The sequence below is a fragment of the Octopus sinensis genome, linkage group LG24, assembly GCF_006345805.1.
Source record: "Octopus sinensis linkage group LG24, ASM634580v1, whole genome shotgun sequence".
NCBI classification, from domain to species: Eukaryota; Metazoa; Mollusca; class Cephalopoda; order Octopoda; family Octopodidae; genus Octopus; species Octopus sinensis.
Genome location: NC_043020.1, coordinates 12,787,189 through 12,806,823, shown reverse-complemented (window position 1 = coordinate 12,806,823; position 19,635 = coordinate 12,787,189). Strand labels below are relative to the sequence as shown.

The window sequence follows — 19,635 nt, the reverse complement described above, 5'->3', positions numbered from 1 at the left end:
TGAGTTCAAATTCCGCCGAGGTCGACTTTGCCTTTCATCCTTTCGGGGTTGATTAAATAAGTACCAGTCACGCACTGGGGTCGATATCATCATCGTTCAGCATCCGCTTTCCATGCTGGCATGGGTTGGACGGTTCAACTGGGGTCTGGGAAGCCAGAAGGCTGCACCAGGCCCAGTCTGATCTGGCAATGTTTCTACGGCTGGATGCCCTTCCTAACGCCAACCACTCCATGAGTGTAGTGGGTGCTTTTTACGTGCCAGATAAGGCTGGCAAACGGCCACGATTGGATGGTGCTTATAATTGACTTAATCCGTTTGTCTGTCCTTGTTTGTCCCCTCTGTGTGTAGCCCCTTGTGGGCAGTAAAGAAATAAGTATTCAACTGTACTTATTTTATTTTATTGGCTCCGAAAGGATGAAAGGCAAAAATCAACTTGGCCAGTATTTGAACTCAGAACGCAAACACAAATGAAATACCTATTTCTTTACTACCCACAAGGGGCCAAACACAGAGGGGACAAACAAGGACAGACAAATGGATTAAGTCGATTACATCGACCCCAGTGTGTAACTGGTGCTTAATTTATCGACCCCGAAAGGATGAAAGGCAAAGTCGACCTCAGCGGAATTTGAACACAGAACGTAACGGCAGACGAAATACCTATTTCTTTACTACCCACAGGGGGCTAAACAGAGAGGGGACAGACAAATGGATTAAGTCGATTACATCGACCCCAGTGCGTAACTGGTGCTTAATTTATTGACCCCGAAAGGATGAAAGGCAAAGTCGACCTCGGCGGAATTTGAACTCAGAATGTAATGGGAGACGAAATACCGCCAAGCATTTCACCCGGCGTGCTAACGATTCTGCCAGCTCGCCGCAAACACAAATGAAATACCGCTTAACATTTTGCCCAACATGTTAATGATTTTTGCCAGCTTGCTGCCCCCTTCATATTAATATTAAATTTAAGCAACAAGGCCACAAATTTCGTGGAAGGGATAGGTCGATAAAATTGATTCCAGTGCTCAAGTGGTACTTATTTTATCAACCCCAAAAGGATGAAAGGCAAAAATCAAACGTGGCGGAATCTGAACCCAGAACACAGAGATTGTGAAGCATTTTGCCTGATGTGCTAATGATTCTGCCAGCTTGCCACCTTCTTCATACTCTTTCACTTATTTCAGTCATTTGACTGCGGCCATGCTGGAGCACTGCCTTTAGTCGAGCAAATCGACCCCAGGACTTATTCGTTGTAAGCAAGCCTAGTACTTATTCAATTGGTCTCTTTTGCCGAACCGCTAAGTTACGGGGACATAAACACACCACCATCGGTTGTCAGGCGATGTTGGGGGGACAAACACTGACACACAAACATACATACAAATACATCTATCTATACATAAATACGATGGGCTTCTTTCAGTTTCCGTCAACCAAATTCACTCACAAGGCTTTGGTCGGCCCGAGGCTATAGTAGAAGACACTTGCCCAAGGTGCCACGCAGTGGGAATGAACCCAGAACCATGTGGTTTGTAAGCAAGCTACTTACCACAAAACCACTCCTATGCCTATAACATATTAACAATACTGACATTTTAGTACAGTAGACATTGCAGTAGCCACTCTAAACTGTAAACGTAACTTTTCCTCTTCAATAAGGAGTTTGATAAAAATAATATTCATATATATAGGCACAGGAGTAGCTGTGTGGTAAGTAGCTTCCCAACACACATGGCTCCTTGGGCAAGTGTCTTCTACTATAGCCTTGGGCCGACCAAAGCTTTGTGAGTGGATTTGGTCGAGGGAAACTGAAAGAAGCCCGTCATATATATGAGTGTGTGTATATGTGTGTGCATCTATGTTTGTCCCCACAACATCGCTAGACAACTGATGCTGGTGTGCTTACATCTCCATAACTCAGTGGTTCGGCAAAAGGCACCAATAGAATAAGTACTAGGATCACAAAGAATAACTCCTGGGGTTTGATTAGCTCAATTAAAGGCAGTGCTCCAGCATGGCCATGGTCAAATGACTGAAACAAGCAAAAGAATAAAAGAAAAAAATACAAGAGACACTATTTTCTCTCCCTCAGAGCTGATACTAACGAACTTGGTAAAGACTGAAAAAACAAATTAATGGGGAACATCATCATCATCATCATTTAATGTCCGTTTTCCATGGTAGCCTGGGTTGGACAGTTCGACCGGGGTCTGGGAAGCCAGGAGGCTGTACCAGGCTCCAATCTGATTTAGCAGTGTTTCTACAGCTGGGTGCCCTTCCTAACGCCAACCACTCCTGAGTGTAGTGGGTGCTTTTTACATGCCACCAGCACAGGGGCCAGAGGCGGCTGGCAAACGGCCACAATCGGTTGGTGCTTCTTAAGTGTCACCGACACGGACGCCAGTCAGGTGGCATGGCATCAACCACGTTTGGATGGTGCTTTTTACGTGCCACCGGCACAGGGGCCAGAGGGGGCTGGCAAACGGCCACAATCGGTTGGTGCTTCTTAAGTGTCACCGACACGGACGCCAGTCAGGTGGCATGGCATCAACCACGTTTGGATGGTGCTTTTTACGTGCCACCAGCACAGGGGCCAGAGGGGGCTGGCAAACGGCCACAATCGGTTGGTGCTTCTTAAGTGTCACCGACACGGACGCCAGTCAGGTGGCATGGCATCAACCACGTTTGGATGGTGCTTTTTACGTGCCACCAGCACAGGGGCCAGAGGGGGCTGGCAAACGGCCACAATCGGTTGGTGCTTCTTAAGTGTCACCGACACGGACGCCAGTCAGGTGGCATGGCATCAACCACGTTTGGATGGTGCTTTTTACGTGCCACCAGCACAGGGGCCAGAGGGGGCTGGCAAACGGCCACAATCGTTGGTGCTTCTTAAGTGTCACCGACACGGACGCCAGTCAGGTGGCATGGCATCAACCACGTTTGGATGGTGCTTTTTACGTGCCAACGGCACAGGGGCCAGAGGGGGCTGGCAAACGGCCACAATCGGTTGGTGCTTCTTAAGTGTCACCGACACGGACGCCAGTCAGGTGACATGGCATCAACCACGTTTGGATGGTTTTTTACGTGCCACCAGCACAGGGGCCAGAGGGGGCTGGCAACGGCCACAATCGGTTGGTGCTTCTTAAGTGTCACCGACACGGACGCCAGTCAGGTGGCATGGCATCAACCACGTTTGGATGGTGCTTTTTACGTGCCACAGCACAGGGGCCAGAGGGGGCTGGCAAACGGCCACAATCGGTTGGTGCTTCTTAAGTGTCACCGACACGGACGCCAGTCAGGTGACATGGCATCAACCACGTTTGGATGGTGCTTTTTACATGCCACCAGCACAGGGGCCAGAGGGGGCTGGCAAACGGCCACAATCGGTTGGTGCTTCTTAAGTGTCACCGACACGGACGCCAGTCAGGTGGCATGGCATCAACCACGTTTGGATGGTGCTTTTTACATGCCACCAGCACAGGGGCCAGAGGGGGCTGGCAAACGGCCACAATCGGTTGGTGCTTCTTAAGTGTCACCGACACGGACGCCAGTCAGGTGGCATGGCATCAACCACGTTTGGATGGTGCTTTTTACGTGCCACCGGCACAGGGGCCAGAGGAGGCTGGCAAATGGCCACAATCGGTCGGTGCTTCTTAAGTGTCACCGACACGGACGCCAGTCAGGTGGCATGGCATCAACCACGTTTGGATGGTGCTTTTTACGTGCCACCGGCACAGGGGCCAGAGAGGGCTGGCAAACGGCCACAATCGGTTGGTGCTTCTTAAGTGTCACCGACACGGACGCCAGTCAGGTGGCATGGCATCAACCACGTTTGGATGGTGCTTTTTACATGCCACCAGCACAGGGGCCAGAGGGGGCTGGCAAACGGCCACCAATCGGTCGGTGCTTCTTAAGTGTCACCGACACGGCGCCAGTCAGGTGGCATGGCATCAACCACGTTTGGATGGTTGCTTTTACGTGCCAACGGCACAGGGGCCAGAGGAGGCTGGCAAATGGCCACAATCGGTCGGTGCTTCTTAAGTGTCACCGACACGGACGCCAGTCAGGTGGCTATGGCATTATCAACCACGTTTGGATGGTGCTTTTTACGTGCCACCGGCACAGGGGCCAGAGGAGGCTGGCAAATGGCCACAATCGGTCGGTGCTTCTTAAGTGTCACCGACACGGACGCCAGTCAGGTGGCATGGCATCAACCACGTTGGATGGTGCTTTTTACGTGCCACCGGCACAGGGGCAGAGGAGGCTGGCAAATGGCCACAATCGGTTGGTGCTTCTTAAGTGTCCGACCACGGACGCCAGTCAGGTGGCATGGCATCAACCACGTTTGGATGGTGCTTTTTACGTGCCACCGGCACAGGGGCCAGAGGAGGCTGGCAAATGGCCACAATCGGTCGGTGCTTCTTAAGTGTCACCACACGGGACGCCAGTCAGGTGGCATGGCATCACCACGTTTGGATGGTGCTTTTTACGTGCCACCGGCACAGGGGCCAGAGGAGGTGGCAAATGGCCACCAACGGTTGGTGCTTCTTAAGTGTCACCGACACGGACGCCAGTCAGGTGGCATGGCATCAACCACGTTTGGATGGTGCTTTTTACGTGCCACCGGCACAGGGGCCAGAGGAGGCTGGCAAACGGCCAACAATCGGTTGGTGCTTCTTAAGTGTCACCGACACGGACGCCATCAGGTGGCATGGCATCAACCACGTTTGGATGGTGCTTTTTACGTGCCAACGGCACAGGGGCCAGAGGAGGCTGGCAAATGGCCACAATCGGTTGGTGCTTCTTAAGTGTCACCGACACGGACGCCGTCAGGTGGCATGGCATCAACCACGTTTGGATGGTGCTTTTTACGTGCCACCGGCACAGGGCCAGAGGAGGCTGGCAAATGGCCAACAATCGGTGGTGCTTCTTAAGTGTCAACCGACACGGACGCCAGTCAGGTGGCATGGCATCAACCACGTTTGGATGGTGCTTTTTACGTGCCACCGGCACAGGGGCCAGAGGAGGCTGGCAAATGGCCACAATCGGTCGGTGCTTCTAAGTGTCACCGACACGGACGCCAGTCAGGTGGCATGCAATCAACCACGTTTGGATGGTGCTTTTTACGTGCCACCGGCACGGGCCAGAGGAGGCTGGCAATGCCCACAATCGGTTGGTGTTCTTAAGTGTCACCGACACGGACGCCAGTAGGTGGCATGGCATCAACACGTTTGGATGGTGCTTTTTACGTGCCACCGGAACAGGGGCCAGAGGAGGCTGCAAATGGCCACAATCGGTTGGTGCTTCTAAGTGTCACCGACACGGACGCCAGTCAGGTGGCATGGAATCAACCACGTTTGGATGGTGTTCTTTACGTGCCACCGGCACAGGGGCAGAGAGGAAGCTGGCAAATGGCCACAATCGGTCGGTGCTTCTTAAGTGTCACCGACACGGACGCCAGTAAGGTGGCATGGCATCAACCACGTTCGGATGGTGGCTTTTTACGTGCCAACGGCACGGGGCCAGAGGAGGCTGGCAAATGGCCACAATCGGTTGGTGCTTCTTAAGTGTCACCGACACGGACGCCAGTCAGGTGACATGGCATCAACCACGTTTGGATGGTGCTTTTTACGTGCCACCGGCACAGGGGCCAGAGGAGGCTGGCAAACGGCCACAATCGGTTGGTGCTTCTTAAGTGTCACCTACACGGACGCCAGTCAGGTGGCATGGCATCAACCACGTTTGGATGGTGCTTTTTACGTGCCACCGGCACAGGGGCCAGAGGGGCTGGCAAATGGCCACAATCGGTTGGTGCTTCTTAAGTATCACCGACACGGACGCCAGTCAGGTGGCATGGCATCAACCACGTTTGGATGGTGCTTTTTACGTGCCACCGGCCAGGGGGCCAGAGGAGGCTGGCAAACGGCCACAATCGGTTGGTGCTTCTTAAGTGTCACCGACACGGACGCCAGTCAGGTGGCATGGCATCAACCACGTTTGGATGGTGCTTTTTACGTGCCACCGGCACAGGGGCCAGAGGAGGCTGGCAAACGGCCACAATCGGTTGGTGCTTCTTAAGTGTCACCGACACGGACGCCAGTCAGGTGGCATGGCATCAACCACGTTTGGATGGTGCTTTTTACGTGCCACGGCACAGGGGCCAGAGGAGGCTGGCAAACGGCCACAATCGGTGGTGCTTCTTAAGTGTCACCGACACGGACGCCAGTCAGGTGGCATGGCATCAACCACGTTTGGATGGTGCTTTTTACGTGCCACCGCACAGGGGCCAGAGGAGGCTGGCAAACGGCCACAATCGGTTGGAGCTTCTTAAGTGTCACCGACACGGACGCCAGTCAGGTGGCATGGCATCAACCACGTTTGGATGGTGCTTTTTACGTGCCACCGGCACAGGGGCCAGAGGAGGCTGGCAAACGGCCACAATCGGGTGGTGCTTCTTAAGTGTCACCGACACGGACGCCAGTCAGGTGGCATGGCATCAACCACGTTTGGATGGTGCTTTTTACGTGCCACCGGCACAGGGGCCAGAGGAGGCTGGCAAACGGCCACAATCGGTTGGTGCTTCTTAAGTGTCACCGACACGGACGCCAGTCAGGTGGCATGGCATCAACCACGTTTGGATGGTGCTTTTTACGTGCCACCGCACAGGGGCCAGAGGAGGCTGGCAAACGGCCACAATCGGTTGGTGCTTCTTAAGTGTCACCGACACGGACGCCAGTCAGGTGGCATGGCATCAACCACGTTTGGATGGTGCTTTTTACGTGCCACCAGCACAGGGGCCAGAGGCGGCTGGCAAACGGCCACAATCGGTTGGTGCTTCTTAAGTGTCACCGACACGGACGCCAGTCAGGTGGCATGGCATCAACCACGTTTGGATGGTGCTTTTTACGTGCCACCGGCACAGGGGCCAGAGGAGGCTGGCAAACGGCCACAATCGGTTGGTGCTTCTTAAGTGTCACCGACACGGACGCCAGTCAGGTGGCATGGCATCAACCACGTTTGGATGGTGCTTTTTACGTGCCAACGGCACAGGTGCCAGAGGAGGCTGGCAAACGGCCACAATCGGTTGGTGCATCTTAAGTGTCACCGACACGGACGCCAGTCAGGTGGCATGGCATCAACCACGTTTGGATGGTGCTTTTTACGTGCCACCGGCACAGGGGCCAGAGGAGGCTGGCAAACGGCCACAATCGGTTGGTGCTTCTTAAGTGTCACCGACACGGACGCCAGTCAGGTGGCATGGCATCAACCACGTTTGGATGGTGCTTTTTACGTGCCAACGGCACAGGGGCCAGAGGAGGCTGGCAAACGGCCACAATCGGTTGGTGCTTCTTAAGTGTCACCGACACGGACGCCAGTCAGGTGGCATGGCATCAACCACGTTTGGATGGTGCTTTTTACGTGCCACCGGCACAGGGGCCAGAGGAGGCTGGCAAACGGCCACAATCGGTTGGTGCTTCTTAAGTGTCACCGACACGGACGCCAGTCAGGTGGCATGGCATCAACCACGTTTGGATGGTGCTTTTTACGTGCCACCGGCACAGGGGCCAGAGGAGGCTGGCAAATGGCCACAATCGGTCGGTGCTTCTTAAGTGTCACCGACACGGACGCCAGTCAGGTGGCATGGCATCAACCACGTTTGGATGGTGCTTTTTACGTGCCACCGGCACAGGGGCCAGAGGAGGCTGGCAAATGGCCACAATCGGTTGGTGCTTCTTAAGTGTCACCGACACGGACGCCAGTCAGGTGGCATGGCATCAACCACGTTTGGATGGTGCTTTTTACGTGCCACCGGCACAGGGGCCAGAGGAGGCTGGCAAACGGCCACAATCGGTTGGTGCTTCTTAAGTGTCACCGACACGGACGCCAGTCAGGTGGCATGGCATCAACCACGTTTGGATGGTGCTTTTTACGTGCCACCGGCACAGGGGCCAGAGGAGGCTGGCATGGCCACAATCGGTTGGTGCTTCTTAAGTGTCACCGACACGGACGCCAGTCAGGTGGCATGGCATCAACCACGTTTGGATGGTGCTTTTTACGTGCCAACGGCACAGGGGCCAGAGGAGGCTGGCAAACGGCCACAATCGGTTGGTGCTTCTTAAGTGTCACCGACACGGACGCCAGTCAGGTGGCATGGCATCAACCACGTTTGGATGGTGCTTTTTACGTGCCAACGGCACAGGGGCCAGAGGAGGCTGGCAAACGGCCACAATCGGTTGGTGCTTCTTAAGTGTCACCGACACGGACGCCAGTCAGGTGGCATGGCATCAACCACGTTTGGATGGTGCTTTTTACGTGCCACCGGCACAGGGGCCAGAGGAGGCTGGCAAATGGCCACAATCGGTCGGTGCTTCTTAAGTGTCACCGACACGGACGCCAGTCAGGTGACATGGCATCAACCACGTTTGGATGGTGCTTTTTACGTGCCACCGGCACAGGTATCTTAACTACAATTTCCATTTGATTTTTATTTTGATGTTGATGTACTTGACTCAATAGGTCTCCTCAAGAACAGCGGGTCACCCTACGATCCAAGGTTAGCACAGCAGGCTGTGCTATGAGCCAGGAACTCACTTCATTTCTTTAATCTTTAGGAATGATTGAAATATCTGTCTTGATTGACAGAATCATAAAGATTTGAATGGCAAAAAATAAAGGAAAAGGAAAATACCCTATAAAAGCAAGGTATTTGTGACGCCATATGATCTTACCTCAGCCTGGGGCCAGACCCTTAGCCCCATCCCAGAACCAGAACCTTAGCTCCAGCCTGGGGCCCACACCCTTAGCCCCAGCCCAGAGCCAGAACCTTAGCTCCAGCCTGGGGCTCACACCCTTAGCTTCAGCCTGGGGCCCACACCCTTAGCCCCAGCCCAGAGCCAGAACCTTAGCCCCAGCCCAGTGCCAGAACCTTAGCTCCAGCCTGGGGCCCACACCCTTAGCCCCATCCCAGAGCCAGAACCTTAGCTCCAGCCTGGGGCCCACACCCTTAGCCCCAGCCCAGAGCCAGAACCTTAGCTCCAGCCTGGGGGCTGACACCCTTAGCTTCAGCCTGGGGCCCACACCCTTAGCTTCAGCCTGGGGCCCACACCCTTAGCCCCAGCCCAGAGCCAGAACCTTAGCCCCAGCCCAGTGCCAGAACCTTAGCTCCAGCCTGGGGCCCACACCCTTAGCCCCAGCCCAGAGCCAGAACCTTAGCTCCAGCCTGGGGGCTCACACCCTTAGCCCCAGTTTGGAGTTACAGCCTGCTTTAGTAAAATAAACTGCTGATAGGTTAAAGTTTTGGAAAAATCATCAACAACTTACAGTGCCTTTGTTGTTTTTCAGTATCCCACTGCAAACAAAAACCTTTGAGTCTTCAACGGAATCAACTTTCTGCAACATTACAACAAACACAAGCAATTAATTAACACATGTTTCAAATGTATCTTATAATACAGTATATCAACACCACACACACCTTATGTGTGTGTGTGTGTGTATATGTATGTATATATATATATATATATATATATACTAGCAGTATCGCCCGGCGTTGCTCGGGTTTGTAAGGGAAATAACTATAAAGCATTTTTAGAGAGTTATAGCCAAAAAATGGGAAAAAATGATGGTAAATTTTTTTTTTAGTTAAAAAGGTCGAGTTGCGTCCCCTAGACAGTCTGTGGTTTGTGTTTCTGATTCTCGACCCCATGTCGAATTTATCGATTTTTTTCAGAACTGGGGGAACTTTTCAAAATTTTCGCTGCGTTAGTTTTGAATTATGACATTGGGCTATGTGTGTGTCAAGTTTCATCAGAATCGGTTGAAAGCCGTGGTCAGGGTGAGGGTACAACCTAACAGACACACAGAAACACACACAGACAAACTGGCGTTTATATATAGAGAGAAGATATATGAAATTAGAAAAAAAACACCTTTTATCAATTCAAAATGAACAATTAAATTACACCATCCAGAAAATTTAGTATTTCTAAATTGAATTTTTTTCCCTGTAAGTTTGGATTTATATTCCCTCAAATTATTATTATTATTATATAAATATATATATATATATATATATATACATTAAAAAATTAACAGAATGAGATAAAAATCCAAGACTGTCAAAGATTTCAGAACATTTATAAATAGAAGGCCTTACAGCTGTTTCTGGGATATTTTATATATCCCTTCATCAGAAACGGTGTGAGAAAATGGTTAAGCAATAGTTATTCTAGATAAGATATGAAATAGAGAGTGAAGTGGAGGAATGAAAATAGATGTGAGATATGCAGGGATATTGTATCTTTAGTTCCATTATTTAGGCAGAATGGTATATATATAAAAGATTCCTGTACCTAGTAAGTTCCAATAGTATTTAAAATTGGTCATTCCAAGCAGAGTTTGTAAACGGTGTTATTGAATTGAGTTTTTTTTTTATTAAAGTAACTTAAAAGCTGGGAATGTATTTGTAAGGTCAAATCAAAAACAGGAAGGGAGGATATATATATATATATGTCATCATCATCATCATCGTCGTTTAGCATCCACTTTCCATGGGTTGGACGGTTCAACTGGGGTCTGGGAAGCCAGAAGGCTGCACCAGGCCCAGTCTGATCTGGCAATGTTTCTACTGCTGGACGCCCTTCCTAACGCCAACCAATCCATGATTGTAGTGGGAGCTTTTACGTGCCAGGGGAGGCTGGCAAACGGCCCCACCTCTCCACACCACCAGTGTTATCCAAGAGAAAAGCAAGGGCCGATACAGCTTGGCACCTGTGATGTCGCAACTCATTTCTACAGCTGAGTGAACTGGAGCAACGTGAAATAAAGTGTCTTGCTCAAGAACACAGCCCGGTCTGGGATTCGAACTCACAACCTCACGATCATAAGCTCAATGCCCTAACTACTAAGCCATGCGTCTTCACAATATGTATATATATATGGTGCTTTTTACATGCTACTGGCACTGAGGCCAGTCAGGCGGCGCTGGCAACGGCCACGTTCGGATGGTCCTCTTATGTGCCACAAGAACCCTTGTTGGTGGGGAGATTTCAAACAGGTGGTGGATGACCTGTGTGAAGAGTTTAATGTTAAGGACTGGGGTGTGTGCACCAAGTATTTCAGGTAGTTTGATCCAGCTGCAAAGACCAAGATATCTAAGCGAAATCCCGTCCCAAGTTAAACATTACAAGGATTGGTCAAGTGATAAAGACACCTCTAATTGAGAAACAATATTAGAAAATTCTTTAGAAAGATATATAAGTGTATAAAATAATTGTTGTATTACAAATATAAATATATATATAAATATATGTAAATATGTATAAGTATAAATATATAATGTATATGACAGTTTAACAATTTTGAATTAAGTTTTAATATTGATTTCCTGATATTAATAATAATATATTATTATATATATATATATATATATATATATATATATATACTAGCAGTATCGCCCGGCGTTGCTCGGGTTTGTAAGGGAAATAACTATATAGCATTTTTAGAGAGTTATAGCCAAAAAATAGCAAAAAAAATGCATTAAAAATGGAAAAAATATGGTAAATTTTTTAAATCGTTGACTCATCGTAGACATTTTTAGAGAGTTACTTCCCTTTAAAAAAAATATGCATTAAAATGGAAAAAATAATGGTAACTTATTTTTAAAATCGTAGACTCATCGTAGACGCGCGCTAATACCCAGAAGGGCTCGATATGAATCACGACTACAAGATACCCGGTTTTGGTCAAACTGCACCACAAAATGTGGGAGTAGTTAGGAATCTAAATCGGAGTAGACAGACACACAACCTTACTTTTATATATAAAGATATATATGAGAGGGAGGTGGGCAAAGACAGATAGATTTATCTAAATAATTTAGCTGTATAGCAAATACACCAGATATAAAATACAATCCACTTGTCTTTTCCCCAACAAGATAAAGAAATATTCTTATTTTCAGAAAACTTGCCTGATCATCATAAACATATGACAATTTTGATTTGTATAATGTGCATTTAGCTTCACCAATTTTCTCATCTGCTTCAGCAATCAGCTTTTCAATGAGTTTTACCTGATAAAAAAAAACATATATGACAAAACATATATATTTCAAGGCATTATTTTATTATTATTATTATCATTACTATTATATACGTTTTCCAAAACTACCAGTGTAAGTCAGCAAGTACATGGTATGGAACAAGGGCAGGATAATATTAAAGCAAAATGGGAAAAAAATGTGAATCAACTATATAAAAATCTGGATATAAGTGACCCCACTGTTAGCAACGTGAATGGGACTGTCTTGATCACAGTGGTGGTCATTATGATGAAAATAAAAACAAAAGCTGTGATTGTAAGAACTATACCAGAGATTAGGTGCAGGAGTGGCTGTGTGGTAAGTAGCTTGCTTACCAACCACATGGTTCCCGGTTCAGTCCCACTGTGTAGCACCTTAGACAAGTGTCTTCTACTATAGCCTCGGGCTAACCAAAGTCTTGTGAGTGGATTTGGTAGACGGAAACTGAAAGAAGCCTGTCGTATATATGTGCGTGTGTGTCTGTGTTTGTCCCCCTAGCATTGCTTGACAACCGATGCTGGTGTGTTTATGTCCCCGTCACTTAGCGGTTCGGCAAAAGAGACCGATAGAATAAGTACTGGGCTTACAAAGAATAAGTCCCGGGGGTCGAATTGCTCGATTAAAGGTGGTGCTCCAGCATGGCCGCAGTCAAATGACTGAAACAAGTAAAAGAGAAGGAGAAAAAAAGAGATTCTCAACAATTTTTAATCTTTTGACCCCTTTGGTTACTATTTTACTCTGGTGGACCCCCATAGATATTTGACATTTAAAAGCTAGTTTTCTAGATACTTCTTTCAAAATTTGTGTAGGCTGAACTATGTAAAATGTCAGAACAAGAAACTTGGCTGTTTCTTACAATAAATCCATCTGAAGCAAAATATTGTTTTTAGGGACCCTTAACCCTTTAGCATTCAAACCGGCCGTATCTGGCCAAATATTTAACCTGTTTTATATTGAAACTGACCAGATCTCAACTCTCACCTCAGCCCTACCGTGACATTCTAAAACTAAAAAATCACATCACTGAAATCTCTAAACTACAAGATAATGCAGAATTAATTCAAACCATTTTAAATAAACAAACATCACATTTGACAGAATAATCTGAACACTAAAGGGTTAAAATAATACTGTGGACCCAATTTACTATTTTGCTTAAGTGGATCCCTAGGGATCGTATGGGGGCCTTGTTGAGAAACACTGAACTATAGAAGAAAGTAAAAACAGAAATGAAATAAGAACATTGAAAAAGGAAATTTGCTTACTGAGTCTTTGAGACACTGGTAATCTTCACTTCCGCAATTCGTCTTGAAAATGAAAAAAAAAAAAAAATTTGGTCAAAAAACTAAATGTTTAACTGACACAAGTATAATGAAGTGTGTGTGTGTGTGTGAGTGTGTGCATTCATAAATATAATGACATGTACATGAATTTTTATATAATTTGAAGTTTTATTGTATAATTTAAAGTTGAAATTCATTATTATGTATAACAGAGAATCAGTATCATCATCGTCTTTTAACGTCCGCTTTCCATGCTAGCATGGGTTGGACGATTTGACTGAGGTCTGGCGAACCAGATGGCTGCACCAGGCTCCAATCTGATCTGGCAGAGTTTCAACAGCTGGATGCCCTTCCTAACGCTAACCACTCCGTGAATGTAGTGGGTGCTTTTACGTGCCAGTTTGTTGCCCTGGCAACGATCACGCTCAGATGGTACTCTTAGTGCTCCACTAGCACGGATGCCAATGTACTATATATAGGCACAGGCATGGTTGTGTGCTAAGGAGCTTGTTTCCTAACCACAAGGTTTTGGATTCAGCAAGTGTCTTCTACATATATGTAGAAGACCAGAGCCTTGTGAATGGATTTGATAGACGGAAACTGAAAGAAGCCCATCGTGTATGTATGTGTATATTCTGAGACCCCCTTTGGTCACGACACAGACCATGGGATTGCACCTAGAAAGTTACCCTCCCAGGCACAAGTCCAGGCAAGGTTGTTTATGGAAGACCAGCAGTCACCCATGCATGCCAGCCTCCCCTCTCCATGCCACCAGTGTTATCCAAGGGAAAGGCAAAGGGGCCGATACAGCTTGGCACCTGTGACGTCGCAACTCATTTCTACAGCTGAGTGAACTGGAGCAACATGAAATAAAGTGTCTTGCTCAAGAACACAACACGCAGCCCGGTCCAGGATTCGAGCTCACAACCTCACAATCATAAGCTCAACGCCCTAACCACTAAGCCATGCGTCTTCACAATATGTATGTATATATATATATATATAATCTATGTGTGTGTGCTCCCCCACCCCATAATCATTTGACATCTGATGTTGGTGTGTTTACATCCCCATAACTTAGCGGTTCAGCAAAAAAGACCAATAGAATAAGCACTAGGCTTAAGTAATACATGCTAGGGTCAATTTGTTTGACTAAAACCATTCAAGGCAATGATTCCTGCATGGCTGTAGTAAATTACTGAAACAAGTGTGTGTGTGTGTGTGTGTGGTACCATGTAAAAAGCAGTGGTGATGGGGCCCACTACACTCTGTAAAGTGGTTGGCATTAGGAAGGGAAACCAGCTGTAGAAACCAAGCCAAAGCAGATTGTGGAACCCGATGCGACCCCTGGCCTTGCCAGTTCCTGTCAAGTTGTTCAGCCCATGGGTGTAAGGAAAATAAATGTTTGATGAAGATGATATATACAAGAACACACCAGTCTTCTGGTAAAAGTGTATGTATGTGTGTGTGTATATATATATATATATTGTTTTTCAAGGCTGTCTTTAATTTCACCGGATCATTTTCAAGAGGACCTTTTTTTTATTCAGAGCACTTCTGAGTACTTACCATTCTTGTAACCAGAGACACACCTCTTCTAAGTAGGGACATGTCATGTAAATACAGAAAGCTTAACTAGGTCATTTAGTGACATACCAACACAACCACTCTTACTGAATCAACTCAGAAGCAAAAGAATTCAAAACACCCTCATTATATATATATATATATATATTATATATATATATATATATATATATATATATATATAGAGAGAGAGAGAGAGGAGAGAGAGAGAGAGAGAAGTGAAAACGACAATCAAGATAGGCATCAGCAGCCATACTTACATATCTCTGGATACTCTTTATCAATAACGGATACTTCAGAAACCGACCACGAGGTCCATCTAGAAACAGAGATCAAAGCACATTAAAACATTTTACTCGCCATCCAAGTGTCGTTACATAAAGTAATGATGTTCAATGAAAATGTAAATCAGGAGCCCTCAACCATTTTTCTTTTTTTTTATCTTTGGACCCCTTTGATTACTATTTTATTCTGGTGGATCCCCATAGCCATTTGATTCTTAAAGACTAGTTTTATAGATACTTCTTTTAAAATTCCTATTTTGTTTTTCTCACATCAACTTGTGTAGGTTGAATTATGTAAAATGTTAGAGAAGGAAACCTAGCTGTTTCTTCCAACACATACATCTGAAGCAAAATGTTTTCAGGAGCCCTCAACCCTTTTGTTACCAACCCGGCTGAAACCGGCTCTGGCTCTGAGTACAAATATCTTGTTTCATAAGTTTTGAATTAAAGTCTTCCATCAAACCTTAGTCACAATTTATGTTCCTAACACTAGCTGCATGATAACTAAGTTATTTTACTAAATTCTTTGTTATATTTAAAGTAATTGAAAGAAACAGAGAACGTCTCAAAATAAATACAGTAACGAAAGGGCTAAAATACTATTGTGAATCTCCAATATACTATTTTGTTGCATGGCCCCCACCAAAATCTTATATGAACCCTCAGGGGCCTTATGGACTCTGGTTGAGAACCACTGATGTAAATGATGATAATTTAATGATTCTTTCCAATTTTGCCCACAAGGCCGTTAAATTTGGTCAACCCTGTAAGACTGACAGGTGGAAAAGTTGACCTCAGAAGAATCTGAGCATAGAACAAAGAATTTTGCCTGGCAAATGCCAATGATTCCAGCAGCTTTCTGCTTTAAATGATAATGACAATGATGATTATGATAACATTTGTTTCTTGGCAAAAGGTCACTGATTCATAGAGTAAGAGAACAACTGATTGAATCAGCTGAAATATAAAAGAGGAATACATTTGATTAATTCTGGAGGAATGAAAGGGGAAGATGAAATTAGTGAGATTTAAACCTTTAGCATTCAAACTCAGTGGCTGTGTGGTATGTAGCTTGCTTACGAACCACATTGTTCTGGGTTCAGTTCCACTGCGTGGCACCTCGGGTGAGTGTCTTCTACTATAGCCTCGGGCCGACCAAAGCCTTGTGAGTGGATTTGGTAGACGGAAACTAAAAGAAGCCCGTCATATATATACACACACACACACACACACATATATACACACACACACACACACATATATACACACACACACACACACACATATATATATATATATATATATACACACACACATATATATGTATATATGTGCATATGTTTGTGTGTCTGTGTTTGTCACCCAACATCACTTGACAACCGATGCTGGTGTGTTTACGTCCCTGTAACTTAGCAGTTCAGCAAAAGAGACTGATAGAATAAGTACTAGGCCCACATAAAATAAGTCCTGGGGTCAGTCTGCTCGACTAAAAGGTGGTGCTCCAGCATATCCACAGTCAAATGACTGAAATAAGTAAAAGAGTAAAAAGAGTAAGAGTATATCCAACCTAAACAGTCCATCTGTTTCAAGTTCAAACCAGCCAGATGTGACCACCCACAACTACCCTACAATGTCACTCTAAAACTAAAGCAATCACATCATCGAAATCCTGAAGCTGGGCCGTCCAACCCATGCCGGCAATGAAAAACAGATGTTAAAACCATGCGAATAAATAAACAGATTTGACAAAGTAATCTGAATGCTAAAGGGTTAAACTCCGAGATATAGAGGGAGAAACTCTAGGTAATGCAACACCCCTTCTAGTTTGATTGATTTACTCTTTTACTTGTTTCAGTCATTTGACTGCGGCCATGCTGGAGCACCGCCTTTAGTCGAACAACTCGACCCCGGGACTTATTCTTTTGTAAGCCCAGTACTTATTCTATCGGTCTCTTTTGCCGAACCGCTAAGTGACGGGGACGTAAGCACACCAGCATCGGTTGTCAAGCAATGCTAGGGGGACAAACACAGACACACAAACACATATATATATATATATTATATATATATATATATATATTATATATATATATATACACACATATATACGACAGGCTTCTTTCAGTTTCCGTCTACCAAATCCACTCACAAGGCATTGGTCGGCCCGGGGCTATAGCAGAACACACTTGCCCAAGATGCCACGCAGTGGGACTGAACCCAGAACCATGTGGTTGGTTAGCAAGCTACTTACTACACAGCCACTCCTGCACCTTTGTATACAATAAATAATTTGAAAAATAACTGACCGAGTAAACCCCAAAGGTCCAGTTTCCTGCTGAATGGCGATTCCATACATCTTTGCAAAAAGTCATCAACGCCTGCATCATATTTCTTCTCATCTAACAAAGCCTTGGCAAATACCTGGTTGGCACAAACTTGGATGTATTGACACAAGCTGGGTACCTGAATAAAACGTGGGGAAATAATAATAATAATAATAATAATAAAGCTTTCAAATTTTGGCACAAAGCCAGCAATTTTGGGGAGCGGGTAAGTCATTTGCATTGATCCCAGTATTACTACCACTACTACTATTAATAATAATAATAATCCTTTCTACTAAAGACACAGGGCCTGAAATTTTGGGGGGCGGGGGCTAGTCGATTACGTTGACCCCAGTATTCAACTGGTACTAATTTTATCAGCTCCAAAGGGACGAAAGGCAAACTTGACCTCGTCAGAATCTGAACTCAGAATGTTAAAATGAACGAAACACCACTGACACCCATGTTTCCAGAGGTGAATTATTCAAACCCCAAAGAATCCCTCTCAACACATGGCTATGATGCTCCCAGCACTACTTCTGCTCATGATCAGAGATGCATATATATCGTCAGCCACTAATGGACATGCTCTCAACTGGTCCAAGATCAAGCAACTGACAAGCAAATCTGTGGCATTGAGCAGAATATTTGCTGTAGCCCATCTTTGATATATCAAGACAAAACCTGTACATAACACTTTCAATCAGTTGAGATCAGAAGCCATGAGAGCCATTGCCTGGTAATGCATCAGGGCATTTATTATTATTATTATTATTATTATTGAAGGCAGCGAGCTGGCCGAATCATTAGCACACAAGGCAAAATGCTTGGTGGTATTTCGCCCATCACTACGCTCTGAGTTCAAATTCCACTGAGGTCAACTCTGCCTTTCATCTTTTTGAGGTCAATAAATTAAGCACCAGTCTTTTGTAAGCCCAGTACTTATTCTATCGGTCTCTTTTGCTGAACCGCTAAGTGACGGGGACGTAAACACACCAGCATTGGTTGTCAAGCAATGCTAGGGGGACAAACACAGACACACAAACAAATGGGGGGTCGATGTGATTGACCATCCTATCCCCTCAAATTTCAGGCCTTGTGCCTATTGTAGAAAGGATTATTATTATTTCTTGTTTAGGCAAAACTCTTTAGAAAAGAACATATCAATTAAAACTCTAAACGCAATCAATACTAAAATCAATGACTTCTATTATTATGAGCTCAACATAATAATTCCTTACCCATTCTTTGATCTGTTTTCCTACACCCTCAGTGGTTCCATCAGGTAATCTTTGAACAACCAATCTGTCGACTAAAGCTGAAATTAAAAGAGAAAGAAATACATCTTCAGTTTTATATAGAATCAATCATCATGTAAGCCAATCAACCCACAGAAAACATTAAATTTCTATTTAAATGGTTTTCTTTCATTTAGGAAAGGAATGTTATGTACTAAGAGAAAATGTGCTGTAAGTGTGATGGAATATATCCTAGAGGCAAAAGTAGGCCAAGAAGAAGTTTCGTGGGAATATATGAATCTCACAAGCGGTCCCCAACAATCCCACATGTAGAGACATCTTGTTTGCCGCAGATTGTCCGCAGACGCAAGGACAGAACGACTGAGGAGCCGCCGGTTGCCAAAACAGACACTTCGAGGATTTTCACCAGAGCCCCGTCTGCCAGGTTGTGACCCTAATACCACTCGGTGTCAGACCAATCCACCTTGGTTACACATTCATACTCAACTTATTTCTCTCCAACAACTCTCTATTATTCACATCTAACACATAAGTCTGTTTGTCAACGCGTAAACACATTACTCCTGGTCCCATGCAATGTTATTAAACAAGAGAAAATAATGTTGCCTTAATTAATTTCAAATCTTCTCTGTACTTTTAGGTTTTCCACAGTCAATGACAACATTTTTACGTGTCGGTGGCATGTAAAAAGCACCATCCGAATCGTTGCCGAAGCCAGTGCCACCTCGACTGGCTTCCATAAAATGCACCAATCCGACCGTGGCCGATGCCAGCCTCGCCTGGCACCAGTGCAGGTGGCACGTAAAAAGC

General features: G+C 45.8%; 1 protein-coding gene across 3 annotated transcripts in view; it reads right to left on the bottom strand.

Moving 5' to 3' along the window:
* The window catches only part of LOC115223940 (rho guanine nucleotide exchange factor 3-like), a 99,303-nt gene that overhangs the window by 2,132 nt on the left and 77,536 nt on the right, over positions 1-19,635 (bottom strand). For all 3 annotated transcript variants that reach the window (XM_029794685.2, XM_029794686.2, XM_036512877.1), the window contains 6 exons: positions 18,808-18,884; positions 17,549-17,705; positions 15,219-15,277; positions 13,354-13,395; positions 11,978-12,079; positions 9,325-9,393 (listed from right to left, as the gene is read on the bottom strand). In XM_029794685.2, the coding sequence (XP_029650545.1) occupies positions 9,325-9,393; positions 11,978-12,079; positions 13,354-13,395; positions 15,219-15,277; positions 17,549-17,705; positions 18,808-18,884 (506 nt within the window). The remainder of the gene's footprint in view (positions 1-9,324; positions 9,394-11,977; positions 12,080-13,353; positions 13,396-15,218; positions 15,278-17,548; positions 17,706-18,807; positions 18,885-19,635) is intronic.